The sequence below is a fragment of the Pristiophorus japonicus genome, chromosome 3 (assembly GCF_044704955.1).
Source record: "Pristiophorus japonicus isolate sPriJap1 chromosome 3, sPriJap1.hap1, whole genome shotgun sequence".
In the NCBI taxonomy this organism is placed as follows: domain Eukaryota; kingdom Metazoa; phylum Chordata; class Chondrichthyes; family Pristiophoridae; genus Pristiophorus; species Pristiophorus japonicus.
The window spans coordinates 209,345,631-209,366,956 of NC_091979.1; the positions used below are offsets into that span (position 1 = coordinate 209,345,631).

General features: G+C 44.9%; 1 protein-coding gene across 1 annotated transcript in view; it reads left to right on the forward strand.

Annotated features, from left to right (window-relative positions):
* Positions 1-21,326, forward strand: part of LOC139255129 (receptor tyrosine-protein kinase erbB-4-like) — a 1,872,364-nt gene that overhangs the window by 1,160,210 nt on the left and 690,828 nt on the right. Inside the window, exon 20 of the mRNA XM_070873872.1 lies at positions 14,386-14,571. Within this exon, the coding sequence (XP_070729973.1) occupies positions 14,386-14,571 (186 nt within the window). The remainder of the gene's footprint in view (positions 1-14,385; positions 14,572-21,326) is intronic.

Here is a 21,326-nt window from a genome sequence, read left to right on the forward strand (position 1 = left end):
CATCGAAAGCTTCTTCTGCAAAAGGTAACAACAGCACGACATGGCATAAGGTCATTGCGTAAGATCATTGCTAGGTACTGTCACAGATACTGGTACAACACATAACCAACAGATGTTATAATTATTATTCTTATTATTATTAACCTAAAGACGTACACCGTCAGATCTGAATTTATTTACTCATTACACTTACAATTCCAGTTATATAAATATATAAGTAAATGTAAATAAATGTAATACTCTGCCGTAGCCGACAAGGTCGTTCCAGCGCTTGCAGCACTGTTTGCCCTCATGCACCTTGTGCGTCACTGACGAGACCACCTCAGCGATCTCAGCCCAAATTTTCTGATACACCCACACCCACCCTGGCTCAATGGGCCCCAACGCGATTCCACCTCCTACAGGAGGGCAGCATTAGCATCGTCGAAGAATCTCCTCGCCCATTTTCATCCTCCCAACTCGAATTCCTCTCCAGCCTCACTACCCTCACCAGCCTCCACCCCCTCCACATCGTGCTCTCTCACCTCCTCCATGCCTTTCATGTTATTATTTTTATTTTTTCCAATATTTCTGTCTCACCAAACTAAATAATGCTATATTTTATTATCACTCCTCACAAAAACCATTGCACATTCCCACAACAGCCAAACAAACTACAAAGAACCAGACAAGAAACCTGCACATGCTCTCTCTTCCTCTCTGCTCTCTCTCTCTCTCTCCTCTTCTGCACATGTATTGATGACCCCTGACCTGAAACGCGGGAAAAGACTGTTGCCATGGCATTGCTATGGATGCCGACATTATACAACAGAAGAAAAAAATACTACTAACGCCCATTTCACATCATTACCACTAATGCCCATTTTATAAAGTGGAAACTCGGGGTTTTGAAAATGGCCGATAATCCGGCAATCTCAAAACCCATAATAAACGGCAACGCTGGAAATAACGCCTGGTTTTGGGCGATCTGTACAATAATGGAAAGTCTAGCCCATTATCTGGCCATTATCTCATTGTTGTGGAGCTTGCTGTGTGTAAATTGGCTGCCACATTTCCTATATTACAACAGTGACTACTTCAGAAGTTGCAAAGCGCTTTAAGATGTCCTGAGGTCGTGAAAGGTATTTTATAAATGCAAGTCTTTCTTTATTTGCAAATAAAACTTTCATGTAAGGAAATGTATCCCGTTCAATGAAAACAAAAGGCATAAGAAGACCCCAACAACACGAAGCAAGTGGGTGACATTGACCGGTGGGCTGGGTGGCCCACACCATCTCACTCAGCAAATGGAGGATGGAGGGAATCTCAGGAAAAGACCCTTAAGTCTTGATCATTTCTAGATCAGGTCCTTATCCTTGTGGCTACAGAGAAGTGTTGAGCTTCAACTCAGTGTGGGCAATTTTAATTTGCTAAATGCCCAGTTGACAGTGATAAACGGGATGGTAGCCAAATAAAAATGTACTTGCTACCCACTGGCTACCTGAGGCCCATCCGTCCATCCGCCTTGATTTTCAAGCACACCTCGAAATAGGTAGCCAGCTGCCCCATCCAGATGAAACTGAGCATTGAGAGCATGAATCAGCAGTGTTTAAAGCCATATAAGAACAGAAGGCCATTCAGCCCCTCGACCCAGTTCCACCTTTCAATTAGATCATGGCTGATCTGTGCCTTAATTCAATTTACTGGCCCTTTCTATGGATCCCTTAATACCGCCATGTAACAAAAAGCTATCGTTCTTTACTTTAAAGCTGCACTTGACACCCAGCCTCCGTTTTTTTGGGGGAAAGAGTTCCACATTTCTACTATCCTTTGTGTCAAAAGGTGCTTCCCGATTTCATTCCTGAATGATCGAGCTCTAATTTTAAAATTATGCACCCTTGTTCTGGATTTCCCCACCAGAGGAAATAGTTTGTCTACTCAAATCGAATCCTTTTATCATTTTAATCACTCCAGTTAGCTAATCCTCAAACTCAAGGGAATATGACAAGTACATGGAACCTGTCCTCATAATTTAACTGTTTAAGCCTACAAGGCCCATGTATCCTTCCTAAGGTGTGGTGCCAAAACTGAACGCAGTATTTGAGATGGGGTCTGACCAGGAATCTGTATAATTGAAGCATAACTTCCTCCAATTTGTATTACAATCACCTTGCGATAATGGCTAAAATTCCATTAGCCTTTTTTTAAATTACTTTTTGAACCTGTGCACTAGCTTTTCGTGATTTATGTACATAGACACCCAAATCCACTTGGTCATTCACAGTTCCTACTCTCTCACCATGATCCAAAATTGGCTTAGAGGCAGGAAGCAAAGGGTAATGGTCGATGGGTGTGTTTATGACTGGAAAGCTGTATCCAGTGGGGTTCCACAGGGCTCAATGCTGGGTCCCTTGCTTTTGTGGTATATATCAATGACTTGGACTTGAATGTTGGGGGTATGATTAAGAAGTTTGCAGATGACACTAAAATAGGCTGTGATGTTGACAATGAAGAAGAAAGCTGCGGACTGCAGGAAGATATCAATGTCCAGGTCAGATGGGCAGAACAGTGGCAAATGGAATTCAATCCGGATAAGTGTGAGGTAAAGGTTTTGGGGAGGTCTAACAAGGCAAGGGAATACACATTAAATGGTATGAGGTCGCGAGGCGGAGCGGCAGCGTCCCAGGCCTACAAAAGGCCAGCGTGAGTCGAGGAGGCCCAGCGGGAGGTTGAGAGGCGGAGCGGCAGCGTCCCAGGCCTACAAAAGGCCAGCGTGAGTCGAGGAGGCCCAGCGGGAGGTTGAGAGGCGGAGCGGCAGCGTCCCAGGCCTACAAAAGGCCAGTGTGTGTCGAGGAGGCCCAGTGTGAGTCGAGGAGGCGGAGCGGCAGCGTCCCAGGCCTACAAAAGGCCAGTGTGTGTCGAGGAGGCCCAGTGTGAGTCGAGGAGGCGGAGCGGCAGCGTCCCAGGCCTACAAAAGGCCAGTGTGAGTCGAGGAGGCCCAGTGTGAGTCGAGGAGGCGGAGCGGCAGCGTACCAGGCCTACAAAAGGCCAGTGTGAGTCGAGGAGGCCCAGTGTGAGTCGAGGAGGCCTACCAGTGCAGCTGCAGCTGGGAGAGAAGGCAAAAAAGAAGTAGAAAGAAATTGAAAGATGACGTCACAGCCAAGGGGGTAAGTGATTGGCTGCTGATTGGTAAGTAGTTTTTCTTTTTTATTTTCTTTATCAGTAAGTAACATTTAGCATTGTTGTTGCCAATTTAAGTTTATCTAGGGGTTAAGTTATGGCAGGACAGCTCGGACATGTGTTATGCTCCTCCTGTACTATGTGGGAAGTCAGGTGTCCCTGACGACTATGTGTGCGGGAAGTGTATCTGCCTCCAGCTCCTGACAGACCGCATTGCAGCACTGGAGCTGTGGGTGGATGAACTCTGGAGCATCCACGATGCTGAGAATGATGTGAATAGCACATTTAGCGAGTTGGTCTTACCGCAGGTAAACGGTATACAGCCAGATATGGAATGGAAGACCAACAGGAAGAGCAGTGGAAAGAAGGTAGTGCAAGGGTCCCCTGCGGTCATCCCCCTGCAAAACATATACACTGCTTTGGGTACTGTTGAGGGGGATGACTCATGAGGGGAGAGCAGCAGCAGCCAAGTTCATGGCAACGTGGGTGGCTCTGCTGCACAGGAGGGCAGAAAAACGAGTGGGAGAGCTATAGTGATAGGGGATTCAATTTTAAGGCGAATAGATAGACATTTCTGCAGCTGCAACCGAGACTCCAGGATGGTATGTTGCCTCCCTGGTGCAAGGGTCAAAGATGTCTCGGAGCGGGTGCAGGACATTCTAAAAAGGGAGGGTGACAGCCAGTTGTTGTGGTACATATAGGTACCAACAATATAAGTAAAAACGGGATGAGGTCCTACGAGATGAATTAAGGGAGCTAGGGGTTAAATTAAAAAGTAGGACCTCAAAAGTAGTAATCTCAGGATTGCTACCAGTGCCACGTGCTAGTCAGAGTCGGAATCGCAGGATAGATCAGATGAATACGTGGCTTGAGCAGTGGTGCAGAAGGGAGGGATTCAAATTCCTGGGGCATTGGAACTGGTTCTGGGGGAGGTGGGACCAGTACAAACCAGACGGTCTGCACCTGGGCAGGATCGGAACCAATTACCTAGGGGGAGTGTTTGCTAGTGCTGTTTGGGAGGAGTTAAACTAATATGGCAGGGAGATGGGAACCTATGCAGGGAGACAGCGGGGAATAAAATGGAGACAGAAGCAAAAGATAGAAAGCAGAATAGTAAAAGTGGAGGGCAGAGAAACCCAGGGCAAAAAACAAAAAGGGCCGATTTACAGCAGAATTCTAAAGGGTCCAAGTGTGTTAAAAAGACAAGCCTGAAGGCTCTGTGCCTCAATGTGAGGAGTATTCAGAATAAGGTGGACAAATTAACTGCGCAGATAGCAGTTAACGGATACGATGTGATTGGCATCACGGAGACATGGCTCCAGGGTGACCAAGGCTGGTAACTCAACATCTAAGGATATTCAGCATTTAGGAAGGATAGACAGAAAGGAAAAAGAGGCAGGGTGGCGTTGCTGGATAAAGAGGAAATTAATGCAATTGTAAAGAAAGACATTAGCTTGGATGATGTGGAATCAGTTTGGGTGGAGCTACAGAATACCAAAGGGCAGAAAACGCTAGTGGGAGTTGTGTACAGGCCACCAAATAGTAGTAGCGAGGTTGGGGACAGCATCAAACAAGAAATAAGGGATGTGTGCAATAAAGGTACAGCAGTAATCATGGGCGACTTTAATCTACATATTGATTGGGCTAACTAAACTGGTAGCAATGCGGTGGAGGAGGATTTCCTGGAGTGTATTAGGGATGGTTTTCTAGACCAATATGTTAAGGAACCAACCACAGAGCTGGCCATCCTAGACTGGGTGATGTGTAATGAGAAGGGACTAATTAGCAATCTTGTTATGCGAGGCCCCTTGGGGAAGAGTGACCATAATATGGTAGAATTCTTTATTAAGATGGAGAGTGACAAAGTTAATTCAGAAACTAGGGTCCTTAAATTAAGGAAAGGTAACTTTGATGGTATGAGGCGCGAATTGGCTAGATTAGACTGGCAAATGATACTTAATGGGTTGATGGTGGATAGGCAATGGTAAACCTTTAAAGATCATATGGACGAACTTCAACAATTGTACATCCCTGTCTAGAGCAAAAATAAAACGGGGAAGGTGACTCAACTGTAGCTAACAAGGGAAATTAAGGATAGTGTTAAATCCAAGGAAGAGGCATATAAATTAGCCAGAAAAAGCAGCAAACCGGAGGACTGGGAGAAATTTAGAATACAGCAGAGGAGGACAAAGGGTTTAATTAAGAGGGGGAAAATAGAGTACGAGAGGAAACATAAAAAATTACTGCAAAAGCTTCTATAGATATGTGAAGAGAAAAAGATTAGTAAAGACAAACGTAGGGCCCTTGCAGTCGGATTCTGGTGAATTTATAATGGGGAACAAAGAAATGGCAGACCAATTGAACAAGTACTTTGGTTCTGTCTTCACTAAGGAAGACACAAATAACCTTCCGGATGTACTAGGGGACTGAAGGTTTAGTGAGAAGGAGGAACTGAAGGATATCCTTATTAGGCGGGAAATTGTGTTAAGGAAATTGACGGGATTGAAGGCCGATAAATCCCCAGGGCCTGATAGTCTACATCCCAGAGTACTTAAGGAAGTGGCCCTAGAAATAGTGGATGCATTGGTGATAATTTTCCAACAGTCTATTGACTCTGGATCAGTTCCTATGGACTGGAGGGTTGCTAATGTAACACCACTTTTAAAAAAAGGAGGGAGAGAGAAAACGGGTAATTATACACCAGTTAGCCTGATATCGGTGTTGGGGAAAATGTTGGAATCGATCATTAAGGATGAAATAGCAGCGCATTTGGAAAGCAGTGATAGGATTGATCCAAGTCAGCATGGATTTATGAAAGGGAAATCATGCTTGACAAATCTTCTAGAATTTTATGAGGATGTTACTAATAGAGTGGACAAGGGAGAACCAGTGGATGTGGTGTATTTGGACTTTCAAAAGGCTTTTGACAAGGTCCCACACAAGAGATTGGTGTGCAAAATCAAAGCACATTGTATTGGGGGTAATGTACTGACGTGGGTAGAGAACATGTTGGTAGACAGGAAGCAGAGAGTCGTGATTAACGGGTCCTTTTCAGAATAGCAGGCAGTGACTCGTGGAGTTGCCGCAGGGCTCAGTGCTGGGACCCCAGCTCTTTACAATATCTATTAATGATTTAGATGATGGAATTGAGTATAATATCTACAAGTTTGCAGATGACACTAAACTGGGTGGCGGTGTGAGCTGTGAGGAGGATGCTAAGAGGCTGCGGGGTGATTTGGACAAGTTAGGCGACTGGGCAAATACATGGCAGATGCAGTATAATGTGGATAAATGTGAGGTTATCCACTTTGGGGGCAAAAACACGAAGGCAGAATATTATCTGAATGGCGGCAAATTAGGAAAAGGGGAGGTGCAGCGAGACCTGGGTGTCATGGTTCATCAGTCATTGAAGGTTGGCATGTCGGTACAGCAGGCGGTGAAGAAGGCAAATGGTATGTTGGCCTTCATAGCAAGGGGATTTGAGTATAGGAGCAGGGAAGTCTTACATCAGTTGTACAGGGCCTTGGTGAGGCCTCACCTGGAATACTGTGTTCAGTTTTGGTCTCCTAATCTGAGGAAGGAATTTCTTGCTATTGAGGGAGTGCAGCGAAGGTTCACCAGACTGATTCCAGGGATGGCAGGACTGACATATGAGGAGAGACTGGATCAACTGGGCCTTTATACATTGGAGTTTAGGAGGATGAGAGGGGCTCTCATAGAAACATTCTGACTGGACTGGACAGGTTAGATGCGGGAAGAATGTTTCCGATGTTGGGGAAGTCCAGAACCAGGGGACAGTCCTTAGGATAAGGGGCAGGCCATTTAGAACTGAGATGAGGAGAAACTTCTTCACTCAGAGAGTTGTTAACCTGTGGAATTCCCTGCCGCAGAGAGTTGTTGATGCCAGTTCATTGGATATATTCAAGAGGGAGGTAGATATGGCCCTTGCGGCTAAAGAGATCAAGGGGTATGGAGAGAAAGCAGGAAAGGGGTACTGAAGGAATGATCAGCCATGATCTTATTGAATGGTGGTGCAGGCTCAAAGGGCCGGATGGCCTACTCCTGCACCTATTTTCTATATTTCTATGTTTCTATGTTTTGCATTGAAAAGTGTAGAGTAACAAAGGGACCTTGTGCAGGTCCACAAATCCCTAAAGGTAGCAGGTCAGATAGATAAGGCGGTTAAGAAGGCATATGGAATACTTGCCTTTATTAGTTAAGTCCTGGAATACAAGAGCAAGGAGGCTATGTTTGAAATGTATAAAACACTGGTTAGGCCACAGCTGGAGTACTGTGTGCATTTCTGGTCACTGCATTACAGGAAAGATGTGATTGCACTGGAAAGGGTGCAGAGGAGATTTACAAATATGTTGCTTGGACTGGAGAATTTTGGTTCTGAGGAAAGATTGGAGATGCTGGGTATTTTGTTTTTGGAACAGAGGAGGCTGAGGGGAGACCTTATTGAGATGTATAAACTTATGAGGGGCCTGAATAGAGTGGATAGGAAAGGCCTGTTTCCCTTCACAGAGGGGTTAACAACCAGGGGCATAGATTTAAAGTAATTGGGGGAAGGTTTTGAGGCGATTTGAGGGGAAATTTCTTCACCTGGAGGGTAGTGGGGCTCTGGAACTCACTGCCTGAAAGGGTGGTAGAGGCAGGAACCCTCACCGCATTAAAAAAATACTTGGATGTGCACTTAAAGTGCCGTAACCTACAGGGCTATGGACCAAGAGCTGGAAAGTGCGATTAGGCTGGATAGCTCTTGGTCGGCCGACGACAACACGATGGACCGAAATGGCATTCCGTGCTGTAAATTTCTAGGATGTTATGATTCTATGAAGAAAATACTTAGATTTGTCTTTCTTCGATCCAAAATGGATGGCCTCACAGTTCCCCACATTGAACTCCATCTACCACAGTTCATTTAATCTGTCTATGTCCATTTATAACTACCTGCTCCCATCAACATAACTTACTGTCCCTTCTTATTTAGTGTTAACTGCAAACTTGGATATATAACTTTCTATTCCTTCATCCGAGTAATTGATATATATGGTGAAAATTTCTGATCTCTGGGGAACACCATTTGTCACATCCCACCAATCAGAGAATATTCCATTTATCTCCACTCTATCTCCTACTGACCAATTTTACTGCTTGTTTTTTAAACAGAAATCAAATTCTCAAACAGGCTCAATTTTCCTAGATTTTTAGTCCAGGCCTCTGGACTCCTAATCCAGTAACATCCTTACCCAATAACCTACCCATCACAAATCCATACCTCAAAGAACTCCAGCAAATTTGTCAAAAATAATTTCCCTTTCATAAAGCCAATGCTGACTCTGCTTAATTGAATTATGCTTTTCCAAATGTCCTGCTACTGCTATCTTAATAATGGACTCCAGCATTTTCCCAATGACTGATATTACGCTAACTGGTCTATAGTTTCCTGCTTTCTGTCTGCCTCCTTTTTTAAATAGGGGCATTACATTTGCGGTTTTCCAATCCGCTGGGACTTCCGCAGAATCCAGGGAATTTTGGTAATCACAACCAATGCATCTACTATCTCTGCAGCCGCTTCCTTTAAGACCTGAGGATGCGAGTCATCTGCCTTTCGTCCCATTATTTTACCGAGTACTACTTCTTTAGTGATAGTGATTGTATTAAGTTCCTCCTTCCCTATAGCCCTTGATTATCCACTATTGGGATGTTTTTAGTGTCTTCTACTGTGAAGACCGATACAAAATATTTGTTCAACGTCTCTGCAATTTCCCTGTTCCCCATTATTAATTCCCAAGTCTCATCCTGTAGGGGACCAACATTTACTATAGCCACACGTTTCCTTTTTATGTACCTGTAGAAATTCTTATTATCTGTTTTTATATTTCGTGTTAGTTTACTTTCATAATCTATCTTTCCTCTCTTTATTATTTTTTTCACCATTCTTTGCTGGTTTTTAAAATTTTCCTAATCCTTAGGCCTCCAACTCGTCTTGGCCACATTGTATGCCCTTGTTTTCAATTTGACACCATCCCTTAGTTAGCCACGGATGGTTATCCCTTCTCTTACAGTCTTTCCTTCTCATTGGGATATATTTTTGTTGCGAGTTATGAAATATCTCCTTAAATGTCTGCCACAGTTCATCAACTATCCCATACTTTAATCTAATTTCTCAGTCCACTTTAGCCAACTCTGCCTTCATACCTTTGTAGTCTCCTTTATTTAAGCTTAGGACACTGGTTTGAGATCCAACTTTCTCACCCTCCAACTGAATTTGAAATTTAACCATGTTATGATCAATCATTCCCAGAGGATGTTTTACGAGGAGATTGTTTATTAATCCTGTCTCATTACACAGTACCAGATCTAAGATATCCTGCTCCCTTGTTGGTTTCGCAACGTACTGTTTAAGGAAACTATCTCGGAAACACTCTATGAACTCTTCCTCAATGCTACCCTGGCCAATTTGCTTTGATCAATCAATATGAAGGTTAAAATCTCCCATGATTATTGCCGTTCCTTTTTTACAAGCCTCCATTATTTCTTGATTTATACTCCGTCCAACCGTGTAGCTACTGTTAGGGGGCCTATAGACTACACCCACCAACAACTTTTTCCCCTTATTATTCCTTATCTCCACCCAAACTGATTCAACATCTTGATCTTCTGAGTTAATATCATTTGTCACTAACGGCACGTCAAGTGCATATCCAAGTACTTTTTAAATGCGATGAGGGTTTCTGCCTCTACCAACCTTTTAGGCAGTGAGTTCCAGACCCCCACCACCCTCTGGGTGAAAAAGATTCTCCTCAAATCCCCTCTAAACCTCCTACCAATTACTTTAAATCTATGCTCCCTGGTTATTGACCCCTCTGCTAAGGGAAATAGGCCCTTCCTGTCCACTTTATCTAGGCCGCTCATAATTTTTTACTCCTCAATTAGATCTCCCCTCAGCCTTCTCTGTTCAAAAGAAAACAACCCCAGCCTATCAAATCTTTCCTCATAGCTAAAATTCTCCAGTCCAGGCAACATCCTCGTAAATCTCCTCTGTACCCTCTCTCATGCAATCATATCTTTCCTGTAATGTGGTGACCAGAACTGCACGCAGTACTCTAGCTGTAGCCTAACTACTGCGATATACAGTTTAAGCATAACCTTCCAGCTCATATTCTATGCCTCGGCTAATAAAGACAAGTAGCCCAAATGCCTTCCTAACCACCTTATCTACCTGTCCTGCAGATCTGTGGACAGGCACTCCAAAGTCCCTCTGTTCATCTACACTTCTCAGTCTCCTACCATTTATTGCGCATTTACTTGCCTTGTTAGCCTTCCCCAAATGTATTACTTCACCCTTCTCCAGATTGAATTCCATTTGCCACAGTTCTGCCCACCGGACCAGTCCATTGATATCTTCCTGCAGTCTACAGCTTTCTTCTTCATTATCAACTACACGGTCAATCTTTGTATCATCTGCAAACTTCTTAATCATACCCCTTACATTCAAGACTAAATCATTGATATATACCATATAAAGCAAGTGACCTAGTACTGTGCTCTGCGGAACCCCACTGGGAACAGCCTTCCATTCACAAAAACACCCATTGAGCATTACCCTTTGTTTCCTGCCTCTGAGCCAAATTTGGATCTAACTTGTCACTTTGTCTTAGATCGCATGGGCTTTTACTTTCGTGACCAGTCTTCCATGTGAGACCTTATCAAAAGCCTTGCGAAAATCCATATCCATAGACATTACATCAAACGCACTACCCTCATCGACCCTCCTTGTTACCTCCTCAAAAAATTAAATGAAGTTAGTCAGACATGACCTTCCCTTAACAAAATCTGTTCACACCCTAGCCTGGAAACTGTTACTTTCTTCATTACAGGTGCAGCGTCCAGAATCCAGAACCCTCGGGACCGAGGCCGTTCCGGATTCCGCGTTTTTTCAGATTTTGGAACGTCTTTCTGACGTCACGAATCCGGAAACACCCGAGCCCAGGTTTGGGTAATTCTGGATTTTGGAATGTCAGAAAGGGAGATGGGGGTGCTCGCCGAGGAGCAGCTGTTCGGGCGGGCCCCATTGTGGAGGAGGTTTGCGGGCGGGGCCCCGTCATGGAGGAGGTGTTCAGGTGGGCCCTGTCGTGGAGAAGTTGTGCGGGCAGGGCCCCATCATGGAGAAGGTGTTCAGGCGAGCCCCTTCGTGGAGGAGGTGTGTGGGCGGGCCCCGTCGTGGAGGAGGTGTTCAGGCAGGCCAGCAAGGAGGCCCCGATGTAAGGGCAGCGGCGAGTGCAGCAAGGACCGGTGAGGTGAGGCCCGAGGTCGGGCAGTGGCAGGACCTTGAGGTTGGCAGTGTCAGCGGGTCCGGAGACCGAAACATTTTATGGATTACGGACGACCCTGCCACCCATCAGTCCGGAGTCCAGATTTCGGAACATTCCAGATTCTGGAATTCTGGATTTTGGATGCTGCACCTGCACCATAAAAAATATTAAGTGCAATAAATTCCTTCCCTTGACTTATTTTTAAGTTCCCTTGTACCGTTTCTTCCTCTTCCTCCACTGTGACAACGAATACAAAATAAGAATTTCTGCTGGGGGTTGCTCTGAAAAGTACAAAACAAACTGATTTTTCACATGAACGGTTCTTCTGTGCACACAAAAACCTTCCTGCTCGCTGCACGTCACTCAGAATTGCCCCTCCCCCCTCCCCTGCGCTTCAGGTTCAGCGTTGGGGAGGAGCGGCTGTATTTCCTGCCCCACCTCCACTTGACGAGTTGACTGTCAGTGCCCATTGAGCACGGGCAGTTTACTGATCAAATTAAAATGATTCACGGCCATGAGAATGGTTGGGCCACTTACTGGTACAGTTGCACTGGCCCATTGCCTGCTCGATCGGTGAAATATGTAAAAATCGCCTCCAGTGTCTCCCCTAAAGGGTGCATCTGGGAATAGGAACTGAGTAGTTACTGGAGGCATGATTCTGACACTACTTGGCAGAGAATATTGAAGTTCTGAAGGGATCCTTGCTGAGGCCTCAACTATTTATAATCTAGATTAATGATTTGGATGAAGGGACCAAGCGTAATGTAGCCAAGTTTGCTGATGATACAAAGGTGGCTGGGAAAGTAAGTTATGAGGAGGACACAAAAAATCTGCAAAGTATATAGACAAGTTAAATGAGTGGACAAAAATGTGGAAGATGGAGTATAATGTGGGAAAGTGTAAGGTTATCCACTTTGGCAGAAAAAATAAAAAAGCAAATTATTATTTCAATGGAGAAAAATTACAAAATGCTGCAGTACAGAGGGATCTGGGGGTCCTTGTGCATGAAACACAAAAAGTTAATTTGCAGGTACAGCAAGTAATCAGGAAGGCAAATGGAATGTTGGCCTCTATTGCAAGGGGGATGAAGTATAAAAGCAGAGAAGTCCTGCTACAACTGTATAGGGTATTGGTGAGGCCACACCTGGAGTACTGCGTGCAGTTTTGGTCTCCTTATTTAAGGAGGGATATACTTGCATTGAAGGCTGTTCAGAGAAGGTTCACCAGGTTGATTCCTGAGATGAAGGGGCTAACTTATGAAGAAATGTTGAGCAGGTTGGGCCTATACTCATTGGAGTTCGGAAGAATGCGAGGTGATCTTATTGAGACACAAGATAATGAGGGGGCTCGACAAAGTGGATGCAGAGAGGATGTTTCCACTCATAGGGGAAAATAGAACTATGGGGCAAAGTCTTAGAATAAGGGGCTGTCCATTTAAAACTGAGATGAGGAGGAATTTCTTCTCTCATAGGGTTGTAAATCTTTGGAATTCTCTGCCCCAGAGAGCTGTGGCTGGGTCATTGAATATATTTAAGGCGGAGATAGATAAATTTTTGAGCAATAAGAGAGTAAAAGGAAATGGAGAGCGGGCACGGATGTGGAGTTGATTCCATGATCAGATCAGCCATAAACATATTGAATGGCGGAGCAGGCTTGAGGAGTCAAATGGCCTACTCCTGCTCCTATTTCTTATATTCTTACGTTCGTACTGCCCATAAAATCTCATATTAACAGCTGAAAAGAGAAACATCAGTGAAAAATGATCACATTTTCAGACGCCAACTTTGTTTCTGGGTTAGATAGAATGGACTAAAGCATCGGAGAAACAGAAATGTTTCACGAAGAACAGAAGACAAGTCAAGGATGTGAAAAACCACTGAATTGCCTTCGTCTAGTATTCCAACTTTCCTAAACAAGTGCGTAACTATGTTTTGAGATCTCATCTCCGATGCCCTTCCCTGGTAGATGCTTATTGGTATGAAGAAGCGCCTCCTGATAGCACATTTAAATCGACTCTTCTCTACTTAATGCATATGATAGCTGATTTTCCTGTGATTTGCACTCAGCCAATGCCTGTTCTCATGGATGCCAAGCACAGGAAATAGGGCTGCTGGATCTCTGCCCACGTTCCTTTGCTCCAGGATTTCTGGTGGGGAAGTGGGGAGGGTTTGCCTGTGTCTGCCATTAGTTCAGGCTCAGGGCTGCCTTATTAATAGGGGAGGAGGGGCATTCCAGGCCCCACCTCCTCATTTTAGTCTTGATTCACCTGAGAGTTTCCCATTTTAAAGAGTAGGGGAGCAGTGGAAGTAAGCCCTCAGCCTCTATGTTCATGGCAGAGGGTCAGCCCAAAACGATACAAGACTCACAGGTAAGCAACCTTTCCCCCTTACAGGTTTTGAACTGACACCGAAGGCCTTTGGCAAGGGTTTTTGTTAGGTAAGGGCATTAAGGGATAGGGAACCAAGGCAGGTACATGGAGTTAAGATACAGATCAGCTATGATCTCATTGAGTGGCAGAACAATCTCGAGCAGCTGAATGGCCTTCTCCTGTTCCTATGTTCCTAAGGCACCGACCTTGGCGCCCACTTCTCCTGGGCAAAAGGATGAACCTAGCCTCTTCTGCTTCTTGGCACTAGATCCTGGCTAGTAGTGGGTGAGCGTCTGGACAATGCAAATGACCTGAACCCCATAGATCAGGCGGGTTCAGGTTGGGTGGACTCCATCGAACTGGTGTCCAGGCGCAATATTCAGAGGAAAACCAGTCCCGCCATCTGTTGTACTGTTGGAAATGTTGCCAATAAATGGTTATTTGAATGGTGTACATACCATCCAGGGAAGGTAAAGTTTAATACATGTCCCCCTGCTCAGTGTTTCATGTGTTTGCCTTTGTACTTTCTCCCCACAGGAGGCGCTAATAATGGCCAGTATGGACCATCCACACCTAGTCCGCCTTTTGGGTGTTTGCCTCAGTCCCACAATCCAGCTCGTCACACAGCTGATGCCCCATGGCTGCCTGCTGGATTATGTCCGTGAGCACAAGGATAACATTGGCTCCCAGCTGCTTCTCAACTGGTGTGTGCAGATCGCAAAGGTAAGTGACTCAGCAAGAATAGTTCAGATAGATGCACTGTTGAGCGAAGGAAGGGGAAGAGTTGCTCTGTATATTTTTTCTGCAGCCCAAATTTACTTAAAACTATTGTCTGAGCAAGAGGCAAACAGGGAACACATATTGCATTAATGAAGGAACAATGAGTAAATGACTTGTTTTAGTTGTATCAATTGCTTTTCTCAATGTACCAGTTGTTACTCTGTTCTGTGACGAACTTTGAGGCTCATCCCATCCTGTCATTAAAATGTTGAAGAACGAGCAGGTCAAGGGAATTAACACATCAACTAATGTATTGGCATGAGCAAGAAATATTGTACTCATGATTTCTAGACTTTATACCACATGGGATGGACACTGGCAGACCGGTCCGATAACAGGGAAGGATGCGATATATTGTACTTTGTCTGATAGTGAGGCAGGATGTTGGTTTATTCCACTGCTAGGTACTGTGAGCTCCTGATTACTGTTGAAGGTTTTTGGAGAAGCTGCTGAAGAAAATGTTACTCACAAAAGAGAAGGAAGGAGAATGTGGCATGTGACACTCTGCTGATCATTATCATGGTCCCCCTGATAGTGCAGGGAACAGATTTTGTGAAGAGACAGCGGTCATAAAGAATTAGAAGGGATGCCAGATTTAGTAGTGATAAGAACAGAGACCAGTGTTAGTACAGGGAGCACACAGTAAAGTATAAGTAGACGGAACACAGTTAGTATAAGTTGCTCCACTGAAATATCAGCATAATTAGGTGCTGAAGTTTCTGAAGTGGACCTTGAACACATAAATATCTGCCTCAGGCGCATGAGAACTGCCACTGAGCCAAGGCTGATACCAATAGAGTTAATAAAAGGAGCAGACTTATAAAAGAGCCAGACAAATTTAGCACAATAAAGAGTTAGTGCAGGAATGGAGATATTAATGAATTAGTTCAGCAGTGGTGATATCCATGAGTTAGTGCGGGAATGGAGATATTTATTAGTTAGTGCGGGAATGAAGATATTAATAAGTTAGTGCGGGAATGGTGATATTAATGAGTTTGTGCAGGAATCGAATTCTTAATGATTTGTGAGGAAATGGAGATATTAATGAGATAGTGTGAGAATGAAGATATTAATGAGTTAATGTGGTAATGGAGATAATATTGAGTTAATGTGGGAATAGTGATATGAATGAGTTAGAGCGGGAATGGAGATATTAATAAGTTAGTGTGGGAATGATGTTATTAAAGAGTTCGTGCGGGAATGGAAATGTTAATGATTTAGTGCGGCAATGAAGATATTAATGTGCTAGTTCGAGAATGAAGATATTAAAAATTAATGCATGTATGAAGATATTAATTAACTAGTGTGGGAATGGAGATATTAATGAGTTTGTGCGGGAACCGATTTCTTAATGAGTTAGTGCGGGAATGGATATATTAATGAGTTAATGTGAGAAAGGAGATATGAATGAGTTAGTGTGGGAATGAAGATATTAATGAGTTATTGCGGAAATGGAGATATTGAAGAGTTATTGTGGGAGTGGAGATATTAATGAATTCATGCGAGAATGAAGACATTAAGTAGTTAGGGCGGGAATTAAGATATTAATGAGTTAATGTGGGAATGGAGATATTAATGAGTTAATGCGGGAGTGCAAATACTAATGAGCTGTGCGGGAATGAAGATATTAATGCGTTAACACAGGAATGGGGATATTAATGTTTTAATGTGGGAATGTAGATATTAATGAGTTAGTGCAGGAATGATGATATTAATGAGTTCGTGCGGGAATGGAGATATTAAAGAGCATGTTCCGGAATGAATATATTAATGAGTTAGTGCGCAAATGAAGATATTAATGAGCTAATTCGAGAATGAAGATATTAAAAATTAATGCATGTATGAAGATATTAATTAATTAGTGAGGGAATGGAGATATTAATGAGTTTGTGCAGGAACCGATTTCTTAATGAGTTAATGTGGGAATGCAGATATTAAGGAGTTAATGTGGGAATGGAGATAATTATGATTTCATGAGGGAATGCAGATATTAATGAGTTAGTACGGGAATGAAGTTATTAATGAGTTAATGCGGAAGTGGAGATATTAATGAGTTAGTGCAGGAATGTTGATATTAAATAATTAATGCAGGAATGGAGATATTAATATTAGTGTGGGAATGGAGATAATAATGATTTCATGTGGGAATGGAGATATTAATGATTTCATGTGGGGATGGAGATATTAATGATTTAGTACGGGTATTGTGTTTTTAATGAGTTAATGCGGGAATGCAGTTATTAATAAGTTAATGCAGGAATGTAGATATTAATGAGTTATTGCTGGAATGGAGATATTAATCAGTTAGCGCGGGAAAAAATATATTAATGAGTTATTTCCTGAATGTTAATATTAATGAGTTCGTGCGAGAATTAAGATATTAAAAATAAGTGCGGGAATGGAGATATTAATGTTTTAATGTGGGAATCGATATATGAATGAGTTAATGTGGAAGTGGAGATATTAATGCGTTAGTGTGGGAATGAAGATATTAATGAGTTAATGCAGGAATAGAGATATTAATGAGTTAATGCAGAAATGGAGATATTAATGAGTTAGTGCACGAATGGAGATATTAATGATTAGGTGCCGGAATGAAGATATTAATGTGTTTGTGCGGGAATGAAGATATTAATGAGTTATTGCAGAAGTGGAAATTATTGTGCTCCTAACACAGATGAGACTGCACACAGGGAGGTTAAAGTAACAGTGACCTCAGTCTTTATTAAGACACTTCAGAGTCAGGAACAGGCCTTAGGGACCGGCTTATATACAGTGCTCCCAAGGGATGCTGGGAGCCCTTGGGAAGTCAGAGGATGCGCAACCTGGTGGTGGAACATGGGAGTGCATGCTTTACAGATACATAACATCACTCCCCCACAAAGTCAAAGTGAAAACTATTTACAAGGTGAGGTGGTCGGGAGCCTTTCTTTCCCTGGTGGACCGCCTCGGTACAAATGTCCGTTCTGGTGTATTGGCTGTGCCCTCCTGTGCTGGTGTGTTGTTGGCCCTGTAGGGCTGCTGGGAGAGCCTGGCCTTGCTGGACAGTTGGGTGTGATGGGTTCAATTTCCTGGTCCGGTGTGGTGTCATTGATCCTTTGGGTATGTCTTGTGGGCTCGAAAAAGGTGGTGTCTGCTGTGGGTTGTTCAGGGCAGTCTGTGAACCGCAGCCTCGTTTGGTCCAGGTGCTTTATGCAAATTTGTCCATTGTCTAGTTTGACTACAAACACCCTACTCTCTTCTTTAGCTATCACCGTGCCCGCGATCCACTTGGGACCATGTCCATAGTTTAGCACATACACTGGGTCATTCAGATCAATTTCCCGTGACACAGTGGCGCGACCATCGTTTATATTTTGTTGCTGCCGCCTGCTCTCTACCTGATCATGCATGTTGGGGTGAACCAGCGAGAGTCTGGTTTTAAGTGTTCTTTTCATGAGTAGCTCAGCCGGGGGCACCCCTGTGAGCGAGTGGGGTCTCGTGCGGTAGATGAGCAGTACTCGGGACAGGTGGGTTTGGACTGAGCCTTCTGTGACTCATTTAACGCTCTGTTTGATTGTTTGTACTGCCCGCTCTGCCTGCTCATTGAAGGCTGGTTGAAATGGGGCCGAGGTGACATGTTTGATCCCATTGGGGGTCATGAATTCTTTAAATTCGGCACTGGTGAAACATGGCCCGTTGTCACTGACCAGTATGTCAGACAGATCGTGGGTGGCAAACATGGCCCTTAGGCTTTCAATGGTGGCGGTGGCAGTGCTTCCCGACATTATTTCACATTCAATCCATTTTGAAAAAGCATCCACCACCACCAGGAACATTTTACCGAGAAACGGGCCCGCATAGTCGACATGGATCCTTGACCATGGTCTGGACGGCCAGGACCACAAACTTAGTGGTGCCTCTCTGGGCGCATTGCTCAACTGAGCACACATGCGGCATTGCCGTACACAGGACTCTAAGTCAGAATCGATACCGGGCCACCACACGTGGGATCTGGCTATCGATTTCATCATTACTATACCCTGGTGTGTGCTGTGGAGATCCGAGATGAACGTCTCCCTGCCCTTTTTGGGTAGCACTACGCGGTTACCCCGCAACAGGCAGTCTGCATGAATGGACAGCTCGTCCTTTCGCCGCTGGAACGGCTTGATTAGCTCTTGCATTTCAACGGGGATGCTGGCCCAGCTCCCATGCAGTACACAGTTTTTTTACTAGGGACAGCAGAGGATCTTGGCTGGTCCAAGTCCGAATCTGGCGGGCCGTGAAAGGTGATTTATCATTTTCAAACGCTTCCATGACCATCAACAAGTCTGCGGGCTGTGCCACCATCAACAAGTTTGCAGGCTGCGCCATTTCCATCTCCGTGGAACGGTAGCCGACTGAGAGCATCCGCACAGTTCTCGGTGGCTGGCCTGTGGCGTATCGTAAAACGTTGATTGCGCGAGTGCCCACCTTTGTATGCAGGTTGAGGCATGAGTATTTATCCCCCTGTTTTCAGCGAACAGGGATATGAGGGGCTTGTGATCGTTTTCCAGCTCAAATTTGAGGTCAAACAGGTATTGATGCATTTTCTTTACCCCGAACACACACGCTAATGCCTCTTTCTCAATCATGCTGTGTAGGCCCTCTCAGCCTAAGACAAGCTCCTGGAGGCATAGGTGAAAGGTTGCAACTTCCCCGCAACGTTAGCTTGTTGTAATACACACCCGACTCTGTTCGACGACGCATCACATGCTAGCACAAGTCTTTTACACAGGTTATACAATACAAGCAATTACTTGGTTTTTTTCCCTATACCCAGTTCTCACCTTTATACAATAACACATGTAGGGGCTCTAAGAAGGTGCTTAACCCCAGTAGGAAGTTACCAAAATAGTTGAGGAGTCCCAGGAACAACCGCAGCTCCGCGACGTTCTGTGGCCTGGGCGCGTTCCCGATAGCCTCTGTCTTGGCGTCTGTGGGCCGAATGCCGTCCGCCGCGATCTTTCTCCCCAAAAACTCCACTTCTGTTGTCATGAAGACGATTTCAACCTCTTCAGCCACAGCCCTACGCGATCCAGTCGCTGGAGGACCTCCTCCAGGTTTTGTAGGTGCTCGACGGTGTCCCGACCCGTGACCTATATGTCATCCTGAAAAACCACCGTGCGTGGTCCCGACTTTGAGTAGGCTCTCCATGTTTCTCTGAACATTGCTGCAGCCGACCGAATTCCAAACGGGCATCTGTTGTAGATGAACAGTCCCTTGTGCGTGTTGATGCAGGTAAGGCCCTTCGAAGACTCCTCCAGCTCCTGCGTCATGTAGGCCGTAGTCAGGTCGAACTTGGTGAACGTCTTGCCTCCTGCCAGCATCGCAAATAGGTCGTCTGCCTTGGGCAGCGGGTATTGGTCCTGTAGCGAGAAACGATTAATAGTTACTTTATAATCACCGCATATCCTGACCGCGCCATCACTTTTGAGTACTGGAACAATTGGGCTGGCCCACTCACTGAATTCCACTGGGGAGGTGATGCCCTCGCGTTGCAGCCTGTCCAGCTCGATTGTCACTCTCTCCCTCATCATGTGAGGTACTGCACGCGCCTTGTGGTGAATGGGTCGTGCCTCTGGGACCAAGTGGATCCGCACCTTCGCCCCGGAAAAGTTTGCAATGCCTGGCTCAAAAAGGGAAGGAAATTTGTTAAGAAGCTGGATACATGAGCCTCATCGATATGTGATAGCGCTTGGATGTCATCTCAGTTCCAGTGGATTTTGCCCAGCCAGCTCCTTCCATGCAGTGTGGGGCCATCACCTGGGACAATCCAGAGTGGCAGTTCGTGCACCGTGCCCTCTTAGATGACCTTGACCATGGCGCTGCCCAAGACAGTGATGAGCTCTCTGGTGCACGTTCTCAGTTTCGTGTGGCTGGGGCTCAGGGCTAGTCTGAGTGCCTTGTTGCACCACAGTCTCTCAAACATCTTTTTACTCATGATGGATTGGCTAGCGCCAGTGTCCAGTTCCATGGCTGCGGGTAAGCCATTCAATTTTACATTTAGCATTATAGGTGGACATTTCGTCGAAAATGTGTGCACCCCGTGTACTTCAGCATCTGCCTCCTCTCTCTGAGGCTCAAAATTGCTTTGATCCACCATGGATCGATCTTCCTCTGCCACGTGGTGGTTAGCAGGTTTTGCAGCTCGTTGGAGGTGCCCCATTGTTCCACAGCTCTTGCAAACATATCCTTTGAAGCGGCATGAATAGGCTGAATGGAAGCCTCCACAATACCAACAAGGTGTGAATTGCCTTGCATTCATCCTTTGTTGGGGACTCTGAGTCATCTGGGTCACCTGAGGCCTGCTGGCAGTTGCAAACTTGTGGTTTCTGCCCTGTACATTTCTGCTCGCAAACACAGTTCCAGTTAATTTATGAACATTGCTAGCACTTGTGTGCTGAGAGATTTGTTTGGTATTATCACTGGTGGACATAAACGCCTGTGTTATCGCAATGGTGTCTCTACAGTCAAAAGTTTTCGTAGGATGGTCTCATGGCCAATGCCCAGTACAAAAAAGTGTCTCTGAGCATCTGCTCCAGGTAGCCATCAAGATTACATTGTCCTGCAAGTCGCCTTAGCTCATCGAGGTAGCTCGCCACTTCCTGACCTTCAGATCGCTGGCACGTGTAGAACCGATACCTCGCCATCAGCACACTCTCCCTCGGGTTAAGATA